At 37.9% G+C, this 23017-nt stretch overlaps 2 protein-coding genes across 3 annotated transcripts; both read right to left on the bottom strand.

Annotated features, from left to right (window-relative positions):
- Window positions 1–4659: 4659 nt before the first annotated feature.
- htr3a (5-hydroxytryptamine (serotonin) receptor 3A) lies at window positions 4660–10640 on the bottom strand. Its single transcript, XM_031747628.2, has 9 exons — window positions 10553–10640; window positions 9525–9688; window positions 9225–9269; window positions 8582–8691; window positions 8320–8489; window positions 7691–7851; window positions 5820–6030; window positions 5219–5459; window positions 4660–5035 (listed from the first exon to the last, which is right to left on the bottom strand). The coding sequence occupies exons 1-9, from the start codon at window positions 10638–10640 to the stop codon at window positions 4771–4773; spliced, it is 1455 nt and encodes a 484-aa protein (XP_031603488.1). The 3' UTR covers window positions 4660–4770.
- Window positions 10641–12558: 1918 nt separating this feature from the next.
- Window positions 12559–23012, bottom strand: htr3b (5-hydroxytryptamine (serotonin) receptor 3B). 2 transcript variants are annotated; one of them, XM_039618950.1, is made up of 10 exons: window positions 22936–23012; window positions 22228–22265; window positions 21404–21567; window positions 21169–21213; window positions 20919–21028; window positions 19986–20155; window positions 17967–18124; window positions 14974–15184; window positions 14181–14390; window positions 12559–13776 (listed from the first exon to the last, which is right to left on the bottom strand). In XM_039618950.1, the coding sequence occupies exons 2-10, from the start codon at window positions 22259–22261 to the stop codon at window positions 13511–13513; spliced, it is 1368 nt and encodes a 455-aa protein (XP_039474884.1). In that variant the 5' UTR covers window positions 22262–22265; window positions 22936–23012; the 3' UTR covers window positions 12559–13510. The 2 variants fall into 2 exon arrangements, with proteins under 2 accessions (XP_039474884.1, XP_031603489.1); XM_031747629.2 differs by lacking the exon at window positions 22936–23012 and having other exon boundaries at window positions 22228–22315.
- Window positions 23013–23017: the final 5 nt, after the last annotated feature.

Genomic DNA, 23017 nt, shown 5'->3' with positions numbered 1-23017 from the left:
GGCCTTGAAGCAGATGTGTACTTCAGATGGGTACAGAAGACCACACTGGGGGCTACACCCATCAGCTAATAACAGAAATACCTAGGGCTACATTGGTGAGTCACACAGTCTCACCAAAATACAGAAGACTGAAAAAACTGTACTCCAATGGCCTTCAGTCAACAGATTTCAGTCCAGTAGAGCATCCTTGGGGCTGCTTAAAAGGGAAATTTGGATGAGCAGCTGTGACACTAAACTGAAAGTATGCATTTCTATTTGTTGCAAGTAAACCTCTGAATGGGTCTTACTGTATTTGCTCTTTCATACATGCTTGAAGTCACTGGATTGGAAACATCAATGCAATGCTAGACAGTATTAGTAGAAAAAGGGTGTTTTCATGTTCAAGTGACATAATTTCCTTAGGGATTATTAAAGTATTCTGATTCTGAAGTTCATCAAGACAGTAACAAATATCTTTAGTAGTGTAACAATAGCAGTATCACTGGACAATTTATTAGGTACACCTTTAGGTAGTTCTGTCTAATACTGGTTTGGATCCCAATAGGCGATTCTATTGTGTAAAATTTTTTATTCTTCATATTTCATTTTTGGGTCTGAACACTAATTTTTTAGGGCCAGTAAAAAAAAATAGTTGGTATTTGTTGATAAAAAGTAGAAAAACATTTGATGTCGAAGTCCTAAAACAGCAGTGAGTAAAGGCTTTTACTCAGTGGTCACAGTGTTTAAGTGATCGACTGCATTTTCTAACTCATGTGAAACAAGCTTTGATTGTTGAACTGTATCAAAACAATTGAGAAAACTTAAAAAAACAAATATGGTAATTATTATTCATCATTTTACTTACATTATGCTTACGTTAAATAGGATTATAAACATAATCATGTTCATAATTTGGTGAGGGAGCAGGATTTATTTGTCTCCTCTGGTGCATTGGACATGTTTTTTTGTATGAATGCTCTAACAAGTGCCATCATCGGGCTAAAATCTCCACATGCTACTCTTTCCAAACAAAACACAGCACTGAAGGTGGATTGTATGACATTTGATGAGAAAATGTATGTTTCCTGAAAAGAAAATCCTTTGAGTTCACTGATTTGAGGGTCTTTTCTGTACCATGATACTTAGAGCAAGCTTTGAAATTTCATCCTCAGTGCTGGTGAGGCTCAAATGTTGCATTTACATCACACAGGCAGGAGAGGAAAAAACAAAAGACATCCCTCTAACTGTCCTTTCATTGCTACAGTCAGCAATTAAATGTACTAACAATGAGGTGTTCTGACATCAGTATAATCATCCTGTCTGAGTGTGCATTACTGCGCAGCGTATAATATATATGGAGTATATTTTGTAAATGCTTGTAGTGTTGTGTGTTTGTAGTTAATGTCATCGCCGCTCATATCTGGGGTAATAAACATTCATTGTCAGTTCTGTGTGGTTCCCAGAATTTTATGCCCAATAAAACTAGAGAAGGCAAGCCCGGCTGTGTGTGTCCAACAAATAAATACAGTGTCACATCAAAAGTGTCTCCAATATTTCCCAATAATCCTCCTATATTTGCTCATTTCCTCTCTCTGGCACACGAGATCAGATCTTGACTTCAGCGTATTGGAAACTAATGAGGCAGCTCTCCAGTTTCCCTGTTCATTTATGCAGAACACTCCAAAGTATTACATCCAAAACACATTGCAGATTAGTGTAGTTTTTCCCGTTTGTTTTTTTCTTCTTTTCTTGTTTTTTTGGGAGAAAACAAAAACAGGAAATGAGGGCAAAAACTAACTGTGAGCAGATTTGTTGGACTTTGATGTGACTTTCATGTTATTTTGGGGCATGGGAAAGGAAAGGGCAGCGCTTAGTGAATGGTTTGTCAGGATGGTAGAAGGAACAGTGTAGGGGCTTTGTTTTACAGAATCAGGTTTGAGTGCTGATCTTTGACCCACATATGTAAAGAGTGGATTATTAGAGTGATGACCCCGAGGTTCCCTGTTTGGTGCAAGGGAGGTTTAATGATGGTTTAATTCCAACTATTAATCGCTTACTCAACCAGACTGCTTTTAAATACGACCACATGAACTACGCCATTGAAATCTGAATCTGAAATCTTGTCAGCAAAGGAGTAAACAATTCAGACTTAACCCCAGTCATCGGACAATGATTTAAGAGGAAGCTAAGATGATATATTTTAGAGCTTTTCCTGACCCTCCTACCACAAATGAGCACCAGAATCCCCTGTTTCCCATTTCAATCAGATATGATGTTATCATCACACTACATTTTAAATAGCACATACCTTAAGTTGCATAGCTTATTGCTCAGAAATAAAATAGAAGCTTAAGCGAGTCTTAACACTCAAGAGATCCTTAATTCCTTTAAATTTTGCTTCCAAAGAGACGCACTTCCTTTTAATTTTTAAAGTGGTCATGAGCAATAGTTCTTCAGGCTTTCAGTCACTTTCAGTCCAATGCTTGTACCTGACCAGAGCAATGCTTTGTTTGTTTTTTAAGCCACTTAACACTTACCTAAAAAAAAGGTTCCTAAAACTGCCAATGCAGAAAAAGCATACCCGGATAGAAAAACACACAACAGAACACTGCCAGTCATAGATTGGCCTCCCCAGTATCTAGATCTCAGTATTACTGAAGCAGTGTGGGATCATCTTGACAGAGAACAGAACAAAAGGCAGCCAACATCCAAAGAAGAGCTTTAAATGTCCTTCAAGAAGCCCAGACAACTATTCCTGAGGACTACTTAAGGAAATTGCGAGAAAGCTTTTCTCAGAGAGTTCAGGCATGTATTGAAGAATAATGGTAGTCATAACCAATATTAACATTTGAGGTTATTGGAATTGTACAAACTCTTTTTGTGTACTTTATTTCCATGAATGTTTGCATGGGTTGCTGTACCTATTTCCCATTTTCCTGAGAGAAAAACAGAACTAAGGAAGAGCTATACTTTAAAATGATTATTCTTCTTTTAGCATGCAGTTGTGACGGGGCTAGGGAGGAGACCTTAAATAGTGTCATTCATCTCATTTGCATTGTGTTTTTGCACAAAGAGCTACAAGTTGAACAGATTGATAGGCCGTGTAAACTGATTTAATTAACCTTTAACGTGACACTGTCCAAAATGTGGAACATGAAAGTGGAAAGAAAATCCACAAAATGCATTTAGTCTAACTTACATAATCATTTAATCAGAGAAAAGGATGGCAGTGAATATTCCCCCTCTGCTATTACTCTAAACATTCTCTAAAACTGATAAGAAGCATCTATGCGGGCCACTGATAATATGCACATCAGAACTTCAGTGACTCACTGCTATTGAGGGAAACTGATGTTATTGTACATGGTGCCATCCTCTGGCAGCTGTGGTGGACTGCAGGCAGAAATAAAGCTAAAAAATCTATTTTGTTATAAACTGCATATCACATGTTACACATACAGTAGTGTGTGTGAGTGTGTTTGTCTAATATCTGTGGGTTCATTTGCAAAGCACGTTACAGCTTCAGTTCAAAATTATGATTCTTTTTGTGATAAATTCTACGAAAAGGTGTGTTTTTCTCTGCTACGATTTTTTAAAACTGTGACCTTCAGCGTTATATTTTTAGTAGAGTGGAACAATGCAGCTTCCGAAACCTAAACTATGGAAGTCATTTTTCATTTCATAGTGAGATTGTGTCCAGGTGCAAAGACATATCTTTAAAAAACTTCATTTTACACACCATTACATAAATGGAAGCTCTTATAAATGTAGTTTTTATCATTTGCTTTGTGTGATTTTATGTTTTATTTGACTATGTATTTTTTAATGAAATATTGTGGCACACATGGACTTCTATAAAAAGCAAAGATTGCATTTTTTTTTTTTTACTTCTTTTATTTGATGACTACCCAGTGGTATTTTTAACTGGCTGTAAATCAACATTATGCATTTTACATTTTTTTTAACATTATACATTTTTTCAGTGTATAATTTTACAGACATTGTGTTTTTTCACTGTATATAATTATATATCATCTCTTGATGGCACAAAAACACCAGAAAGTGTGAAATAAAAAGAATTCAATAGATTTCACATATTTCTCATGCTTTGAAGCATGAAAATAATTAACAGTCTTCTGTCCAAAACAGAAACTAAATAAACAAACAACATCGCTCGTATGCAAAGCAGTTATTAAAATGGACTTCTTGCCTCACTAATATAAATTAATGTACAGATAACACACATGCTGGATATTTGGACTTGCATTTACATTGCACTTTTCTTGTATGCACGTTAAGCACTTTATTTATCTCACATATATCTTCTGCTCCCAGAGCCTACCACTCACCACTTAACCCAACAACAACGTCTGTAGACTACTTGAGTTCAAATTTGACACAGCAACATCTGCAATAACAACCTTAATGTCACCACTTTTACCGATTTTACTTTTTTTATGTGTATCTCCTGGTTTGTCACAGCAGTTTTGCTATATTCATCCAGGTTTTATGCGATATTTACCTGTATTTTATGCTGTATTTTCATGTATGTTTGTCTTGCAGATCTCAGTCTCATCCTTCTGTTCTTGCTTCTCATTCTTTGTAATCCCTCATAATGATGGATAGTAGTTGCATTTTCATGTGTGTGGGACTATTTGTATTGTTTCATATCCAGTTGCTATGTGAGTGCCTTAATGTATCCTATGAGCTACATGTGGCACAGACCGACTAACTCTGGCATTCTTGATTTCCTGCTTCAAGCTTGTGCCCACAGCAGTACAGTGGTATAACTTAGGCGGCCTGCCAAACAGACCACAGTGTGCCCAGGGTGATGCTGTAGGCCACCACGGCCACCAAGTAGACTCTGAAGAGCAGCACGTCAAGCACATAGCCAACCTGGAGCCACTCCTTGGCAATTTCACGGCACTTGTCCCTCTTCTCCAGGAAGTGACGTATCGTTGTCACCTCTTGCAGGATGTTGTCCATGAGAGGTGGGACGTTGTCCTTAGCTGGAGTCAAGTGCAGTCCAAGCAGCCCACCTTCTCTCTCATGCTGGCTGAGCTTTCGACCGATTTCACAGGTGTGGTGAAGTGAGCACGGGGCTGTAGGGTTTGATTGGAGTTACAGGATTATTCACAGTGCTAAAGCTTAAAAGCATTTGGGGATTTTTCCTTACTTTCTGCCTTATTTAAGTACAATTCTGAATTATATTAGCCACTTTACTTGTTTTCTTCTGTACCTACCAGTTCCATAGTTGTTTTCCTTGTAGTTCTCCATGTCAGTGGACTGAGAGGAAAGTCTGGAACATAGCCGGTGCTTTTTGTGGATGCAGAAAAGGACTGGAGCTCTTTCCAACACCAGATACTTCAGCCACTGGGGCACAGGGGGCTGCAGGTCTTGTTTGTGGACCAGACGTACAATCAGCACAGTTTCTGTTAGGCTGATTACTAGGAGGGCCATGCAAACCACAAAGTACACACCTGTAGGACAGATAAGATTAAAAAAAAGAAAAGAAATTGTAGTTTATAAATGATAAAGGGTAGTATGGTAAATGGTGGAAGGATGTGGCCCTGCCTGACACCCAATCCATCCTGGAATAGTTTTCAGCTCAGGTGATGTTTTGCCCTCAACCATCTGTCACTGCATGCTTTACTACAAACTAATAGCTGTTCATGGTGTTGATCTCCCCTGTCATATTTTTCTCTGTTTTGTTTACCCATACATTTAAAGAAAAGTAAGACTGCCTTCAGGCAAAATATTTTAAACTCATATCTTCATAGTAGTCGCAGAAATGCTCATTTGAATACAAACTGCAGGTGAGTGTAATTGATTCTAGTCACCAATTAGCGGGGTTCCTATGGCAGTGGCAGGCAGAGTGTCAGACACAATGATGAGGAAGACAGAGTAGCCCAGCAGCAAAGTGATCTTGAATGAAACTCTCTCTCCACTGTCTGGTGGCAGATAGAAACCCACAATGTCCATCACCATTAGGAAGATGCTGGGCAGCAGCAGGTTCACGGTGTAGAATAATGGTCGCCGTCGGATCACCACCTGGGAGATTTAGTTTAGAGTCAAGTTAAAATGTGTGCTATCAAATGAGGCAGGACATGTTTAGCATTTCTTTTCATAAAAACTGGGAATCTGGGGAACAGATGGGAACATGTTTCTTGTTTCTTGTTGGTATAAGCAGTTTATCAACAGTGTTATCACCTGGGCATAGATTTTGAGCAATTGTACCACAGGCAATGAGAAAAATACACACAAGGTAAAATGATTTTTAAAAAAGACCCTTCAGCTTTCACTATAAATCATAATAAGAACATTAACTAGTGACCTATAAAGCATGATGATGAATATATAGTCAGGTCCAAAGTTATTTGGAAGTATTTGAACAATTGTAATTTTACCTCTCAGGACCACTGCAGTGGATTTGAAATAAAACACTGATAATTTTATTAAAGTGAAGACTTTTTAAATTCAAGAGGTTCAGCAAAAGTGTTGCATTAGTTGTTTAGGAATTATACCAATTTTTATCCATAGTCCCCTATTTTCACAGGTTCAAAGAGAATTGGCTTGACAACATTTCACGGTCAGGTGATGCCTGTCTTTTTTCAATTGCAAGTATTGAACTTGCATTTGGTGCCTGTCCAAGAGACATCCAAGAGATGTCTGTGCAAGTAAACAAGGCCATCATCTGGTTGAAAAATAAAAAATAAACCTATCAGAGAGATAGCAAAAGCCTTTTTAGTGGCTTTTGCTGCAGTTTTGTATGTGCTTAAAAAGAATGAATGCACTGTAGTTCATCATCAAGACCACAAAAGATAACTAAAGTAGATGATCACAGAATTATTTCCATGGTTAAGAAAAAGAACTTCACAACACCTTGCTAAGCCAAGAACACTCTCAAGAAGGTATGTGTATCATGATCAAAGTCTCCAATCGAGAGATGGTTTCATCATCGTAAATGCAGTTTACAACAACGTGCAAACCACTTGTTCCACTCAAAAAGCAGAAGGCCAGATTAGATTTTTCTAAACATCTAAAGGAGCCTGCGCAGCTCTGAAAAACAAATCCAAATCATGAAACCAGGATTAACTTGTAACAGACTGTCTGGAAAAGAAACGTATGGAGAGGCAAAGGAATGGCCCACATCATCTTTCAAACATGGCTTTCAATAAAGACAGGTCACTGGTGTTTAGTGATGACTCAACTGCTGATAAAAGTATCAGGATGAATTCTGAAGTGCAAAGGGTTACACGTTCTCAGATTCCACCAAATCCTGCAAGCCAGACAGCGTTTCACAGAGCAAATGGCTAGTGATGCAAAACAACCTGCAAAAGCACCTCACAAGTTTTTCAAAGCAGAAAAATGGGATAGTCCTTAATCGCTGGAGGAAAAAGATGATGGCCATGGACTTCAGGCAGTCAGTGAGTGCAAAGAATTTCATCATAAAAACAATTCTTTTTAACATCGGGGTTGTCCAGTTACTTCTGAACTTCCAAAAATGAGGGACTTTGTATAAAAATGGTTGAATTTCTAAAGAGTTAATTCAGTACTTCTGATAAACCCCTTGAATTGAAGCTGAAATTCTTATGTCTATTTTTTATTTTTGGTCAGTCTATTTTTTCCACACTGTTTCTCTATCTTGGCCTATTACATTGGTTCTAAGTTTTTGTATGCTCTATACAACTTAGTAAATCTTTACACTCACATGAAATTTCATTTCAGCGTAATACTCTTCTTTGTCCACACTGAAGTTCTTATATTTGGATAGTACATGAAGTAACTCCCACTCTCCTTGGTTCATGAAGACACTCTTGTCTTTACTGAGTTCCTCGGGCTCTCGCATCAGGGTGATGTTGATGTCATCAACTACAAATCGAACACAATATTGGGAGCAGCGTGAAACAGCCATGGCAACACGTCAGCCTTCACCTACCTCTGTGCTCTCTCACAGCGGGAGAGAGTTGATGGATTCATCAAACAGAGCAGTTGTTCTAGCCAAGACTTACAAGAAGTGGTGCTGCTTCAAAGACATTGATTGGATTTAGCTTTTTTTTTCTCTTTAGTTCAATTTGCATGCAGGTAATTAATAAATATGAACTATTCATTGCATTTTTTAAAGCATTCAAAAATACTTCTAATCTAAAATGTACCTTTGGCTTGTTAGAGCCTTGTTAGCATTCTTATACATGAGAATACTTTTAGGAATAAAAATAATAAAATGTTCCTTTAAATGTTGTCATACAATAAAAATGTTTTTAGAAAAACAAAATTGCGAGAATGACTGTTATTTAATGATAACTTTAAATTCATTAATAACTCAGTGAAATATCTTACTGGTATGGAGCCAGCTTTGGAAGGTGAGGCTGCAATTCTGTACATCAAATGGGAAGTTGTAGATATTGAGAGTGCACGCTGTTACAACCTGGATGGGCTTGTAGTTGCGCACAACTCCATCATCTGTGACATAAACGTAAGGAATGTCTGGAGACTTCCCCACGTCTACACTGCAGGTCACAGACAGAAATAACGGTTTTAATCAATGTAACAGAAATGCGAGAGGGTCTGTGTATTAGAACTAGTAATAGGATAATCTTACAACTCATTGATGAGGATGTCAGGAACCCAAACATTAGCCGTGGGTATGGAAATTTTTTTGACTCCATCAAAGTCCTGTGAATCCCACATCAGGAACTCATCTTTCCATGACTGAAATATTCAGGAGTGCAGAAAGAATGTAACAGAATGTAAAGATGTTTTTTTAATTGCACTATGTCAGAAAATATGGACTGAGTGTGGTTTCATGAAATAACTGAACACAAAGGAATACAAAGAAAAGCAAATACAGATGTAAGTTAAAGCAAACATATTTTATGTAACACTTTATAAGTTGACTAATGTCTAAATTTTATAGATAATATTTTGTTGCTTTTAATGGCATGTTTATTGATTTAGTCATTTGTCCAAACAAAGACAAGCAAACATATGGTTTGTTTGTCTGTGTTTATGGCACTTACACAGCCCCATGAGAAAATGTCATGGTTTCAAAGAGGAAAAAAAATCAATCACAACTGAAAGTTTTTTGTTTTAAATGGCATGAATGTGAATACTAAAACTTATTGTTGAGTAACCACATATTTGCCATGTCAAATAGATAAAATATGTGATAAATGAATAATACCACAATTGCAGATAAAGTAAGCAAACAATATACACCAATATACACTTTTTATTTTTCTTACCTGTCTATACCAGACGTATGTTGTTAACACCTGATTCTTCTCATCCTTTAACACAAAACAAAACAGAGAAATCAGCGCAAAAACAAAAAATGTTATACGGTCCGTGTTACATTGGTGCTTCTGTGTTTTTTTAATCCAAACATGTCAAAGCAATAATTTAAATTCAGTTTTACACAATGACTGTGTATTTGTGCATGCTCACGTATGCATAATTATGACACATTGTATACTTAATGATGATTTCTTTAAAAAATATAACACACGGAAAATAGTAATTGGTTTGTAGACAGCATAACTCACCACATTAAGGATAGAGTATACCATGAGGTCAATTTCCACGTTAGTAGGGGTGTTCCAGTCTTTCACTGGTCTCACTCCTTTCTTATAACCGGCACTCAAAAATTCTGCCAGTCGCACTAAGGTGGCATTGGCAAATCTTCCAGTGCTGCTGCCTGGTTTCTTTGCTAAAAAAAGTTACAGTGAAAATCTGAAAAACCAATAAAAAATCTAATAGACACACTAATATAATATATATAACAATATATGCACATATATATATGCTGTTAAAGAAATAGCTGAAATCACAAATGACAAACAAATGTGTAATAAGATCAGTTGCATCTGTGGTCAGCTTCAATAAAAATAAAAATAATTAGAAGGAAATCATTATGAATATTAAATGCACTGATCATTTACAATGAGAATATTGTTAAACTAAATGTATTTCATAAGGAATATGCATTTCTTGTTTCAGATGACAGATAAAAGCTATTTAATTAAAAACCTACATTTCCAAGCATTCATAGCATAAATGTTTTGAAGTTCCATATTGTATTTCACCACAAATATAACAGTACTTTAAGTTTTCATGGCTTTTTTTTAAATATCTCAACATATACCTATATCTCTTGTATGTACCATTAATGTCAGCTGTTTCTGCAATATTTCTTTCTTTGTTTGAGACACTTTAATTTTATTTTATTTAAATTATAGATATACAGAATTATTAGTTACTAAGATTCATTATTAAGATTCAACTTTTTGCAAAAATACTTAATTTGTTACCAGAAAGATGTGACTAAAATTAAACAGCTAAGATTGGACTAGAAAATCAAATGAAGACTAGCAAAAATATTACACAGCTAATACCATTTTAAGCTATCATTAATATTTTCCCTGATATTTGGTGAACCCAAGGCCCAAAACGGGCTTAGGTTAACAATAAAATTAAATACTTTGGTGTACCTGTGCATTCTTTTGAGGCTTCATTAATCAGAAGGAAGCAGAGTGCTGTCCAGGCTGATGAGAATCTCATGCTGCTAGTTCACCTGTGTTTTCTCTTGTTGCTGCTGAAGTCTGCCTGTCGCTCTGACGAAAGGCCTCAGGATGCCTGGCACCTATATCCTCCACATCCATCCACTATATGCATCGCTTCACTCACATCCACTATCAAAACCTTGTTAGTGTCACTCCACTCATGAGGGTGTATCCGTCTGCTCTGACACCACTCCTTGTTCAATAAAGCAGCAGCTCGCTCAGATAAATGGAGCCAGAGTTCTGCGACTGGATCATATGTCATGTCTGAGAAGTTATTTAATTCAATAATACGATCCCAGGCCAGTATGTTACAATGTTTACCAATTAAGAAACCATTAGGCAAGAGTGTCATCTCATTTTAGTCTCAAAGTGTCAGCAATTAATGCCTTAAAAACAATTAAAAAGGAGCGTGGCGGTGTGAATTTTTATTAGCCAGTTTTCAGCTGTCCTCAGTTTTACATCAGGGTACATTTTGTTTGGTAAATATGCCCATTAACTTTTAAGGAAAGGGCATAATATTTTGTTTATGAAATTCAAAACTCAGAGCATATTGCAAAGGTTCGTGGCCAGGATTGCTCTATCTACAGTACTTACAATGAGTAAACTGATTATGTGCCGCATACAGCCCAGTTATCTGTACAACACTGAAATAATCTTTGCTGGATCTGCCTTCAAAATGCTCAATCATCCCTAATACTACTTAGTCTACTGTCATTACATATGCTGTACAATCTTCAGACTACAGTGAAGTCCACAAATACACGTAGGCTTCACATGTTCGGTGCTTTTGGATTTAAACAACAGTAGCATGTTGCAATTTATCAGGATCTAGAAATACTATTTACTTTCAATACATTTTCATGGCCATACAAGGAATAGTGGTATACCTTATTGAAAAATTAAAATGATTAATGAATCATTTGCAGCTGTTACCCTTTGCAAAGTAGCAAGGTGAACTGGGCTCTTTGGCAGGCCAGTTCTATTCAATTCAATTCAGTTTTATTTATATAGCGCCAAATCACAACAACAGTCGCCTCAAGGCGCTTTATATTGTAAGGTAGACCCTACAATAATACATACAGAGAAAAACCAAACAATCATGTGACCCCCTATGAGCAAGCACTTTGGCAACAGTGGGAAGGAAAAACTCCCTTTTAACAGGAAGAAACCTCCGGCAGAACCAGGCTCAGGGAGGGGCGGGGCCATCTGCTGCGACTGGTTGGGGCGAGAGAAGGAAGACAGGATAGAAGACATGGTGTGGAAGAGAGCCAGAGATTAATAACAAGTGTGATTCAGTGCAGAGAGATCTGTTAACACATAGAGAGTGAGAAAGCTGACTGAAGAAGAAACCTAAACCTATTGCAGCATAACTAAGGGAGGGTTCAGGGTCACCTGATCCAGCCCTAACTATATGCTTTTGCAAAAAGGGAAGTTTTAAGCGTAATCTTAAAATCTTAAAATTCGGGCCTCTGTGCCACATGTTTAGCCCCTGATCTTAACTGCACCTTGAAAGAGGACAATATTGTAGTTCACTTTCACACTGACCATATCTAAAATACTCAAAGTTTTGGTTTTTGACTTATATAATGTAAGTAGTTTTCAAATTCAGATTCCAATTCAAACAAAAACAACTAGGTTTGATTTGGATTGAACCTTTAGCTCTAAGCCATGGAGGGTTGTAATAACTCTTTAGTTTCATTCATGTGAAATTTCCTAAAGAAAGGTTTTGTGGCCTACTTTTTCACTCGCCTGCTCTCCGGGTTTCAGAAATAATGAATATGAGCAGCGAAGCCTTTGAGGGCTTGTAGCTGTCTCTCTAAATGGATGCATACTAAGTCTGTAATCATGTGTATTTCAGAAAGGCAGGATCCAGCGTTCCTTTGCCTCACAAAAGCTTTCGTTGCTTCTTCTGTCATGTTTTATCTTTGCAAAATAATCACATTCTTTTTGTGGTTATTATTTTTATTTAAAAAAAAAACAGACACAAACATCTACAGATTACATTTATATCCAAAACAAAGCGAATGCAGACATCTTAAACAGCCACTGGAAGCCTCACAGAGACACTAACAAAGCAATGATGAAAGATTTATTTTCAGATGTGTTGCATAACATCGTGTAACCAGATATACTGGAAAAAAGAGGTTGCTGATACCGTCAAAACTACATTAATATTGATCGTTACACTGGCAAGTTTTCTGTGCACATTTGATATTCTTATTAGGACTATTAGGAAACCACCAGGGAATAGAGACACAGCAGCTGAGCTCTGAAAGGTTTTCACTGATCCATTTTGTGGCAGTAGGATGGAGATTAAAGTATGAATACAATATCATAGCATCACACTGGAAGTGAGAATTTTCTCCTGAGAGCTACTTTATTGTACAGTATCTCTGAGTAAATCTTCACTGCCGGGAAACATAATAACAGAGCCGATACAATAATGTCTTTGTCAGAATGATGATACAGTGCTACGATGGCTAGAGCGGTGGCGGTTACGCGAGCAGCATATTTAAAGAGTAGCTATTGCTCCAGAAGACTTCAAGTGTACTTTTTGCAGTTTTGCCAAATATTTGTACTGGCTATTTAAAAGGCATTACTCAATCTGTCAGTAATAAACATAGTTTTTTTTAATAATTTATATAATCTGAATAAACTGTTGTTTTGACCACATCCTGTTCTTAGACCCCAAAGATCCAAAACTGTGATTAAAACTAAAAACAGTCAAAAAAAAAACAGCCACATTGCAACATATAATCATCATTTTAAAGCACTGTGTCAACAACAGTGATATGCAAATAAAGTGTATTGTAATCAGTGTTTCTTAGGTTAAATATATATGAGCACTTCTTGAAGTAGCCTATATTTTTATTTAAATCAGGTTTATTCTATACACAGCAACAGCGCAGTATTTATCTCTGCAAGTACAGTGGACATAGGCAAGGACTGTTTTTAAATGTGCAGTTAAGTCAAGCAAAGCTCCAGTTGACCCAGAGCAGCAGTAGCGTTCCAGCATACAAGCCCAGAACCAGCAGATAAAGGCGAAACAGGAAGCAGTCGAGCTTAGAGCAGAGGGCCAGCCATTCGCTCTGAGCTGAAGACTCGCTGTCCTCCTGGGAAAAAGCTAGACGGAGGGAAACCAGCTCTCGGAGGAGCCCCTCCAGCCCAGTGGGAGTATCCTGGATCTCATTCAGGGACAGCAGATCCTCATCCAGTGAGTTTTCAAGCTCATAGTCTAAGAAAAAAAAACATTACAATGTAAGTAATGAATATACATTTATGGAGTAGGAGACAGTTTATATCCTTTACTAGCTTTATATCCTGTACAATAGCCCCATTGACTTGGCCCACTGTGCCACCCTGCTGCTATTCCACCCTCAACTATTCCACTAATGCATTTTTGTCCTACTTTCAAAAAGACTTTCCATACGCTTTGGCACAGTGTGTATTTCTATTTCTATTTTTAGAGCTTAAATTTTCCCACAGATAAGATGTGCCTTGGCTCCCGTGTAAGTGTTTTTCCTCCCATGACTCATGATGTTGTTTTCAATTTTGCTGAAGCAAAGTAAAAAAATAAAAAAATGTACTCTTATATCCGCTGCCAATAGCACATTTGGGAAAACGAGTCTTAAAGTTTACCTCCAGACGGGTTTATGTGGTCGAGGGTTTTGATGGAAGTTAAAGCACTCTCAGTAAAGACATGACCAGCTGAGCCGTACTTGTCCAACAGGCAGGCAGACACTGACATTTCCTTGACCTCCTTCTCACTGTAGTGAAGCAGCTTCACAACCAGTATAGACTTGATCAGACTGAGCATCAGCAGGGCCATGCACACCACAAAGAATACCCCTAAATGGAGATTGCATAGTTCAGAAACTGGGTGGAGAATATAGAAACACTTACAATAGTGTCTAGTTACATAAAAGCCAAACTATAACCGATATTTACAATAAAGCTTTACTGATTGCCCAGACACCTATTTCCATGCTCACAGTCTGATTCTACCTCAAACTGCCTTCATATTGTGCCACACTGCCAGTCTTGGGGTATTTAGTCTAAGAGTGATCTTTTCTATGGTTTAACATTACCCTTACTCTTTATAGGTTTTTCATGGAGCACTCTATTTAAGGCAGAGCAGGTTTGCAGCCTCCCCAGATAAATTACTGTGTGTAAAATTAAATGTGGGGAGCACTCAGAGCTTCATAATTTAATTAAGGTATTTCAGATTCTGCTTCTTCAATTAGGCTCCACTTGTTTTTCCTCTTGTATTCCCCCAGTACTACTAGACATACTATTGTCATTCTACAAATTAATGTTTTGCAGACAGTGCACATTGGAATTTATTTTACATTAACCTTTCTGTCTTCAGTTACAGAATAAAAAACAGGATATAGGTTGTTTGCTTTACATATGTGTGTCTTTAAAATCCCACCAATGAGTGAAGTCCTGACAGCAGTAACAGGCAGTTCATCTGTCATGTTGACTCTGAAGACGGTGTAGCCGAGCAGTATGCTGATCTTAAAGGTGATGCGTGTACCGCTGTTCAGAGGCAGGTAGAAGCTCATCACATCTACCAACATGAGGAAGATGCTCGGGATGAGGAGTCCTACCACGTACAGCAGGGGGCGCCGGCGAATCAACACCTGAATAAAAGATGAGGCCGGTGAGCTGAGGTATGAAGGACAGAAGACAGACAGAAATAATATCCGCAAGTCTTGACAGTTCACACACCTAATTTCAGAGTCACTTTTAAATATAACCATGGAATATTTGTTTATCTCTCCAAACAAACAGCTGTGTGCATGAAACACTTATCTCTGATATTTCTGCCTCCAAACCCACCTGAATGGAACTGAGGGACATTTTACTTAGGACACAGAAAAGCAGCAGCACAAAATAAATGTCCTTATTATTCTGTATAATCTACAAAACACATTATCAGCTGTAACAGAGAGGACAACCAGACTAAAAAAAATACAGTTTTTATCCACAGGCCATCAGGCTACTGAATCAATGACTAATTGTTGAACTGTAATGATCTTTCACCTGTAAATTTGCAATTTTGTACATTTATATACAACATAACACAACTTCATACAATATGAACATTTTAATATTGCATACTCTGCATATATTACACTGTGACAGTGTTGCAACTACTTGCACTTTAAATTCTGACTACACCTACACATAAGCTGCACTTGTTTTACTTTATTATTATTTTCAGTGCTATTTTCTATGCTCAGGGTTAAGTTTACACTTTATTTTAGTTAGTTGTTATTTAGTTGTGTGAAGGGAACCTGCAAAGTAAGAATTTCATTGCTCTGCGTAACCACTTGTATTTTGTGGTGTATATGACAATAAACTTCATTAATCTTGAACATATTTTCACTGTCACTCCATCCATTTTCTTTCATTTATTCTGTGTTGGAGCGTATCCCAGCTGCCATCGGGCAAGAGGCAGGGTACACACTGGACAGGTCACCAGTTTGTTGCAGGGTTAATTCATTTAGAATCACCTAAATTGTCTAACCCCACTGACTGCATGTCTTTGGACTGTGGGAGGAAGCCAGGGTACCCGGTAAGAACCCACACAGTCATGGGGAGAACATGCAGACTGCACACAGAAAGACCCCAGCCAGATGGTGGATTTTAACCCAGGGACTTCTTGCTGTGTGGTAACAGTCCTAACCACCGCTGCCTGTTGGCTCCTGTGTGATAACACGAGTTAACTTGTGTGTTGAGTACTAGTAATAATCTAAAATTCAATTATGTCTGATTTTTGATAACCAAACACCCTGAAAAACCTCCAGTAAATCTCTCTCTAGTGTGTTCATGTGTCTGAGCTGCCGTGATGGTGATTAATGAAAAACTAAACATAATCCTGTTAGAAAGTTTCCCTTCATAACAAGTTGAAACCATGCCTGATAATAATTACCAGCTAACTGATGTTTCACTAGCTGCTGCTGTGAGGGAGCCTTTCATTACTCTCTCTGAGAGAGTGAGTCCCTGAAGTAACTTCTGTTTACACTGCACTCGTTAAACTTTGTTAGCATTCACAGCACATATGATATGTAATCACAGGAGTGTCTTATTCACTACATCTAGGACACTCTCTCTCAAAGTCATTTTCCATCGTTCTCTGCAGAATATCAGCTGTCTACAAACACGTCTATCACTCAGCTGGTCTCAATTTGTCAAGCTACAGCCTGCTTCACAAAGTGATTTATGAGCACTACTCTGGTACAGATTGCAAAAATTGCTGGCATCCCAACTTATCATCACTCGCAAATTAAATATAAATTTGCAAGTCTGACAGTCCTTTCCCATATTCGGTCATAGGATTCAAGGTTTTCATTTCTTCAGATCAGTTAAAAGTGACAAAATTAGTGTGAAAGTAGTTGACCCCAATTGCCAAATTCATGAAATGGGCCCCAGTCATCAACGAGTGATAAAAAAAGCCATAGCCATTATTATTTATGTAACAACAATATAACAGTGTGCAGTGACATCAAGTGGCCTACTGTTAAATAAGCTTGTGTTCCAAGGCATGAATAGACATCACTATGAATGCTTTAATGCATTTTTTTACTTCCAAACTGGAATGAATATGTTTGGATTTCACTATGACTTTTCATTTCGATGAATAGAGAATCAGCTCTTCTCAGGCTATAGATGTCGATTCTGAATGTGTGTAGATTTGTTTGTTCATGTTCAAGTATTTGGGTTATTAATAGCAGCTGAATGTTGCTCTGTTACTTTCTCCAGCTTGTGAAAAGCAACATTTTCTCAGAAGTCAGACGTTTTTATATAAAATATCTATTGCACGCAACAACACTGTCACAGTGTAACAATATCCCAGTGAGCCATGAAATGCTCCATTACAAAAAAAACCCTTGGCTCTTTGAGCTGGATAACTAGCAGCCCTCCCTGCTCTCCACCTGCAATGGGCTATGGGGCCATTTTGCTCCCCGCTAACAAGAAGTCCATTGATCAGGCAGCCACTGAGACAGTCTCATTATGGTTGCTCACCCTCCCCTGTCTATCAGCTTCTCTCTCTCTATCTGTCTCTTTACTTGCCAGAAACAGCCTCAGCCTCATCATTTGGCATTAGCTCTCTAGCTCAATCCATGAAGGTCGCAGCCAATTGCTTTACACTTTACAATTCCACCGCAACGCTTCGGGGTGTAACCCGCAGAGAACTACAGTTTAAAGCTCACCATCGACTAGCAATCAGAGCCATCACGGCACAGTTACTCTCTCACTTGTTACGGAGCGGTTACGCCTCTGAAATAATAATCTATTAGACACCAGAAATATTAGTATTTGATTGCTGTTAGATTTATAAGATAACCAGTTTCATTTAAATTACTCACAATAACAGTAAATGTGATGAATGCACACTAAGTACGATAAGTCACGTACGTTAAATTGGATGTAGGCATATTCAGTTTCGTTTTGTTGACTCAGCCGGTAGCGTGAAGGAATGGACAGCAGTTCCCATTCTCCATCATTCATGAACTGCTTTCTATCATTAGCAGTGGTGTTTTCATTCCTCAAAAGGGCCAAGTTTATTTCTTGCACTGCAGAGGGAGAGATAATGAAGAATAAAAGATGGCAGAAGAAACAACAATGAGCGTAGTGTGTATCTGCTATCTCCTTGTACTGTGTTGTCACCTTTGTCTCACAGTGGCGGACAAATCAATTTCAAATTATTCAGTTTTCCTTCTACTATCCACAGATTTTTAAGCAAGGTGCATGTCATCTGTCAGCTGTGGCAAACTCTACAGCTGAATGGCATGATAAACACTGCAAATACGAAATAAAATAAGTTCAGCATTTCACTCACTGTCTTTATCAGTTGATGTCTTTCATCAGTTGTCCAAGAGATGGTTCAGTTTTTATCACAGGACTGAAGCTATGTCGTTTACAAGGCAATGATAACTGATGGTTGCAAAGGCATATGAAAGAACACTAGCTGAAAATACAAAAACATTAACTGCACAGCTTCTACAGTTTGACTGTTTACTGCTTTAGTGGATCACCATAGTCTTTAGCCTTTAGTGGGCCAGGTCTTCAGGCTTTGGGGAGAGATTACGGTGATAGTGGCTAATGAGAAATGACATTTCAATTTATAAGGATTTGAAATTTCAGGATAGGATGCATGATGGTCTAAGGTAAATTAGCAGTGTCCATCTTGGTATTAAATGGGAACCACCCTCAAGATTGTTGAGACCAGAAGTCAGTAAGAGAAGAAAGACATGCTGTGGCTCTCGTCCACAGCATGTCTTTCCTCCCGTCTTCCTTCTCTCACCCCAACCGGTCGCAGCAGATGGCCCCGCCCCTCCCTGAGCCTGGTTCTGCCAGAGCACAGGTGTCGAACTCCAGGCCTCGAGGGCCGGTGTCCTGCAGGTTTTAGATGTGTCCTTGATCAAAGAAAGCTGATTTAAATGGCTAAATTACCTCCTCAACATGTCTTGAAGTTCTCCAGAAGCCTGTTAATGAACTAATCATTTGATTCAGGTGTGTTGACCTGGGTGAGATCTAAAATCTGCAGGACACCGGCCCTCGAGGCCTGGAGTTTGACACCCCTGTGCCAGAGGTTTCTTCCTGTTAAAAGGGAGATTTTCCTTCCCACTGTCGCCAAAGTACTTGCTCATAGGGGGTCATATGATTGTTGCGTTTTTCTCTCTGTATGTATTATTGTAGGGTCTACCTTACAATATAAAGTGCCTTGAAGCGACTGTTGTTGTGATTTGATGCTATATAAATAAAATAAAATTGAATTGATTTGAATTAAAAGAATAAGACAATTTAAGTATGTTTTGTTGAACTTTATGCAGCAATAGATATCTATGATTCTAGTAACAGATGTAAACTGGGATGAATTCATTAGAACTTTTTGTTAGATTTTCTAACTGTAATATATTGTAACATTTAATTTATTTTACTTAGTTACTGTTCTTACTTTCTTCAAGCAACTGTGACCACATAATTAAAGTTTTCTGATTCTGAAATTATAAAAACAAAAGTTCAATTTATGTGACACTAAATAAAAACACTGTTGATCTAATCAGCTTCAACCTATTGAATCACCATAGGTGCTCCTAATTTTCTAATTTCTTTATTTTTATTATTATTTTATTTCTTTGTCTCCCTCCCTCACTAACATAGGCTTTTGGACTGAATAGAGCCCGATACTTCCACACAGCAGCCCCTAAAACACACAACATACACACACCTACACACACTCATATATCTCGTCACATCCTGCCTTCTCTTGCACAATAAAAAACAATAAAAACACTGTTGTTTTTTAGATTAGGCAGATACAGCAAGTGAAGTAATTCTGACTGAATTTCTCTACTTAAAGCTGTTGAAAGTCTCCACCACAGGTATGAAAACTGTACTCTCCTGCTGTAAACGTAGGCTGAGTTTACAGACCTGAGTGCAACAAACTTCGGAAGGTGAGGCTGCAATTCTGCTTGTCAAACGGAAAGGCGTACATCTCGAGAGTGCAAGCTAGCACTGCCTGGATGGGCCGTTTGTTCTTTACTGAGCCAGAAGAGTTGACGTAAACGTAGGGGATCGGAGGGGACTTCCCTTCGTCCACACTGGAATGGATATGAGGAGAAAGAGGGGAGAACAGGTGAGATATGAACATCAAGAACGGGCTCACCTTTTTGTTGAGATGATCCATAACTAAAGTGGCTGTTTCCTGCACCATGTCCCATGAATGGGGACATGCTAAACCGGCACCTAAGAAGTGCTCATGTTTAACATGAATTCTAACCTAATTTTGATTAGAGTTACTGAGATTTACTAAGATTGAGACGTACATAATTTACTCTGGCATTAATAAAGTATTCTGATTCTGATTATTTCATGATTACCTCTGGGATGCCAAAATACAATTTCTAATACAGAAACATGACAATAGCCATTACCAGGAAGAGGTAGTTTCCTAACAGTTTTCAACTAAATAAAAAAAATGTTGCCATATTAAAAGATATCAGAATATTTTAATGCACTGCATGGTGTTTTGACTTTGACTTTCCATATATTTTTTGTAATCACAGGAAGCATGTCTCTGATCTTGTATTCTCCGGTGAAGCACCATCGGACATGGCCCTTGTAAAGCCGCAGTATTACATTAGCATTCAGTCAAGGCAGTCGAGGATACAGGCAAGTATCCAAAAGTAAACCATCTTCTCAATTTATGTATTATTGCTTTAATACAATACAAAACAATCAGATCAGTAGGATTCCGTGGTATGTTTCTAAAATCTAAGAAACGTAATCATGTTTGAGACTTGGGTAAAATTGAAGGACACTGCACTGAACACGAGAAAAAAGTTTGTGCAGACACTTTCTTACAATTCACTAATGATAACATCAGGTATCCAGATAGCTTCAGATGACAGCGAGATCTCTTTGATACCCTCAAACTCGTCTGGATCCCAAACCAGGAACTCATCTGTCCAGACCTGAAAAGAGCAAAGGATTTTTCAGCTAAACTAAAAAGCTCTTTTATCTATAAAGATATATATTTTATTACACTGAAAAATGCCTTTTTTCTTAACTTGTGTAACAAGAAACAAAAAGGAAGCACAAAAAGGCTATTTACCTGTCTGTACCAAATACTTGTAGTGATGCTCTGAGTCTTTCCATCCTGAAGAAAAGAAAATGAGTTTCAACACAATTTCTAAAACTTTTCTTATATATTAACTCTTCCAAGGTTACTGTTTGAGTTTCTTTGTAAATGACAAAGAAATGCATGAAAAATGACACTGAGTAAAATGCAATATCATAAACGTTAGGAGCAGTACAAACACAGCAGAAAGCATTCAAAGCTGACATACCACATCAAGGACAGACCGTAGTGTCAGGTCTATGTAGACAGTAGTAGGAGTGGTCCAATTGTGAACAGGTCGAACGCCGCAGTCGTAGTTCCTCAGCAGGGTCCTGGTCAGCTGGTTCAGAGCTGACCTCTTTGGCTTTTCTGGCACACATTCAGCCAGATGGGCTAAAAGTTAAAGAAAGAGTACCACTTAGACAAACAGCTGACAGGACACAAAGGCTAAGACAGTGTACTGCTGTCCAATTGTGCAGAGGAAAATCTAAGGCTTAAACTATTACATCAGTGGATTACTAAAAAAGATATCATATCATATCATGCCTAAACTCAATATCTGTTGCCTACTTGAATTTACACAACACAAAAAGAATGGGGTAATTAAGTTTGTGGTAAGCTGGGGGTATCAAAAAGTCCCTTTTGAATTTCCTGGATCACTTATTAAAAAAAGGCAGAGAGGTGCATGAGGAATTCATTGTTCTGCATTCCCTTCATTTTGCCACTTTAATGTAAAGCAATGAGAATAATGTAAGGAAATCCACATTTTTAAAATAAATTTTTATGGATTTAAACACAATGTTAAGAGGATGCTTTATAATAACCATCAGCCAAGGTGACCTTTTCTTTATCACTGCATTTAGCGTTACATCTGAATGTGTCTGGTATTGTTGACCAAATACAATAAGCAAAGCACAGGCTCACAAAATTAAAACGATATAAAAAATCAGGACATGTGACAGCTGCTTCATTCTGACGTAAAATGCCACAAAGACGAAGCATCTAAATGAATTCATGTGGACCTTTCATTCAATTACAAAAAGAGCATCTTACCTGAGAACAGCAGCATCAGCCAAATGAGAGACATCAAGCTAAAAACCAAGATTACAGGTGTTATCCAAGAGTCATACCCAAAATGATTGCCCTGTTAACGTAGAAATATCCACAGTTTCATCAAATAAGTTCAACAGCAGCAATCCTGACAGCAGGGGAGGAGCAATGAACAGGGTAGAGCAGACATTTTTTTGGTTGTCATTGATTTTCCACTACCCGGGTAAGGTGATACATATGATAGAAACACCCCAGAGAGAAAGCTCCCTGGAGGTGTTTTTAGTGCCAGTTTACAGCTTCGGATGATTCTAAACACTTAAGTATGTGTTGTAAAAGTGCTGGAAGCATCTAACAGAAGAACTAAAGTATGGACTGATGGGTAATTGTACGTGTCTGCGAACCAGAGAGTGGAAAATAAAGCCATAAAATGCAAGGCATAAAAATATTTCACATTACAGATTGCCGTGACTGTAATACCATGGATATAAATGCATATTATTTATATTGCAATCACATTGAGTTTCTAGTAAGAAAAGCAGTAATGCAATTACAAAAACAACAATAAGGCTCTTAGAGACGAGGAAATTGTTTTGTTGTTTTTTTCTGTAAGAGAGGCGGAAGTCACCGTATTGTAAACTAGCTACATAATTGCTGCAAAGCCATTAACGATGGACAATAAATCTGCCATAGACTCTGGAAGTATTTCATTACCTGAGGAAACGTCCCGACAATCACGTAACGGGTGCGCGCGGGTTTTAAGTTAGCGACCATTGACTGTAATTAGCGATCGCTC

The sequence above is a fragment of the Oreochromis aureus genome, linkage group 10, assembly GCF_013358895.1.
Source record: "Oreochromis aureus strain Israel breed Guangdong linkage group 10, ZZ_aureus, whole genome shotgun sequence".
Classification (NCBI taxonomy): Eukaryota; Metazoa; Chordata; class Actinopteri; order Cichliformes; family Cichlidae; genus Oreochromis; species Oreochromis aureus.
The sequence above is the reverse complement of the archived record's forward strand: the minus strand, read 5'-3'. Positions and strand labels throughout refer to the sequence as shown.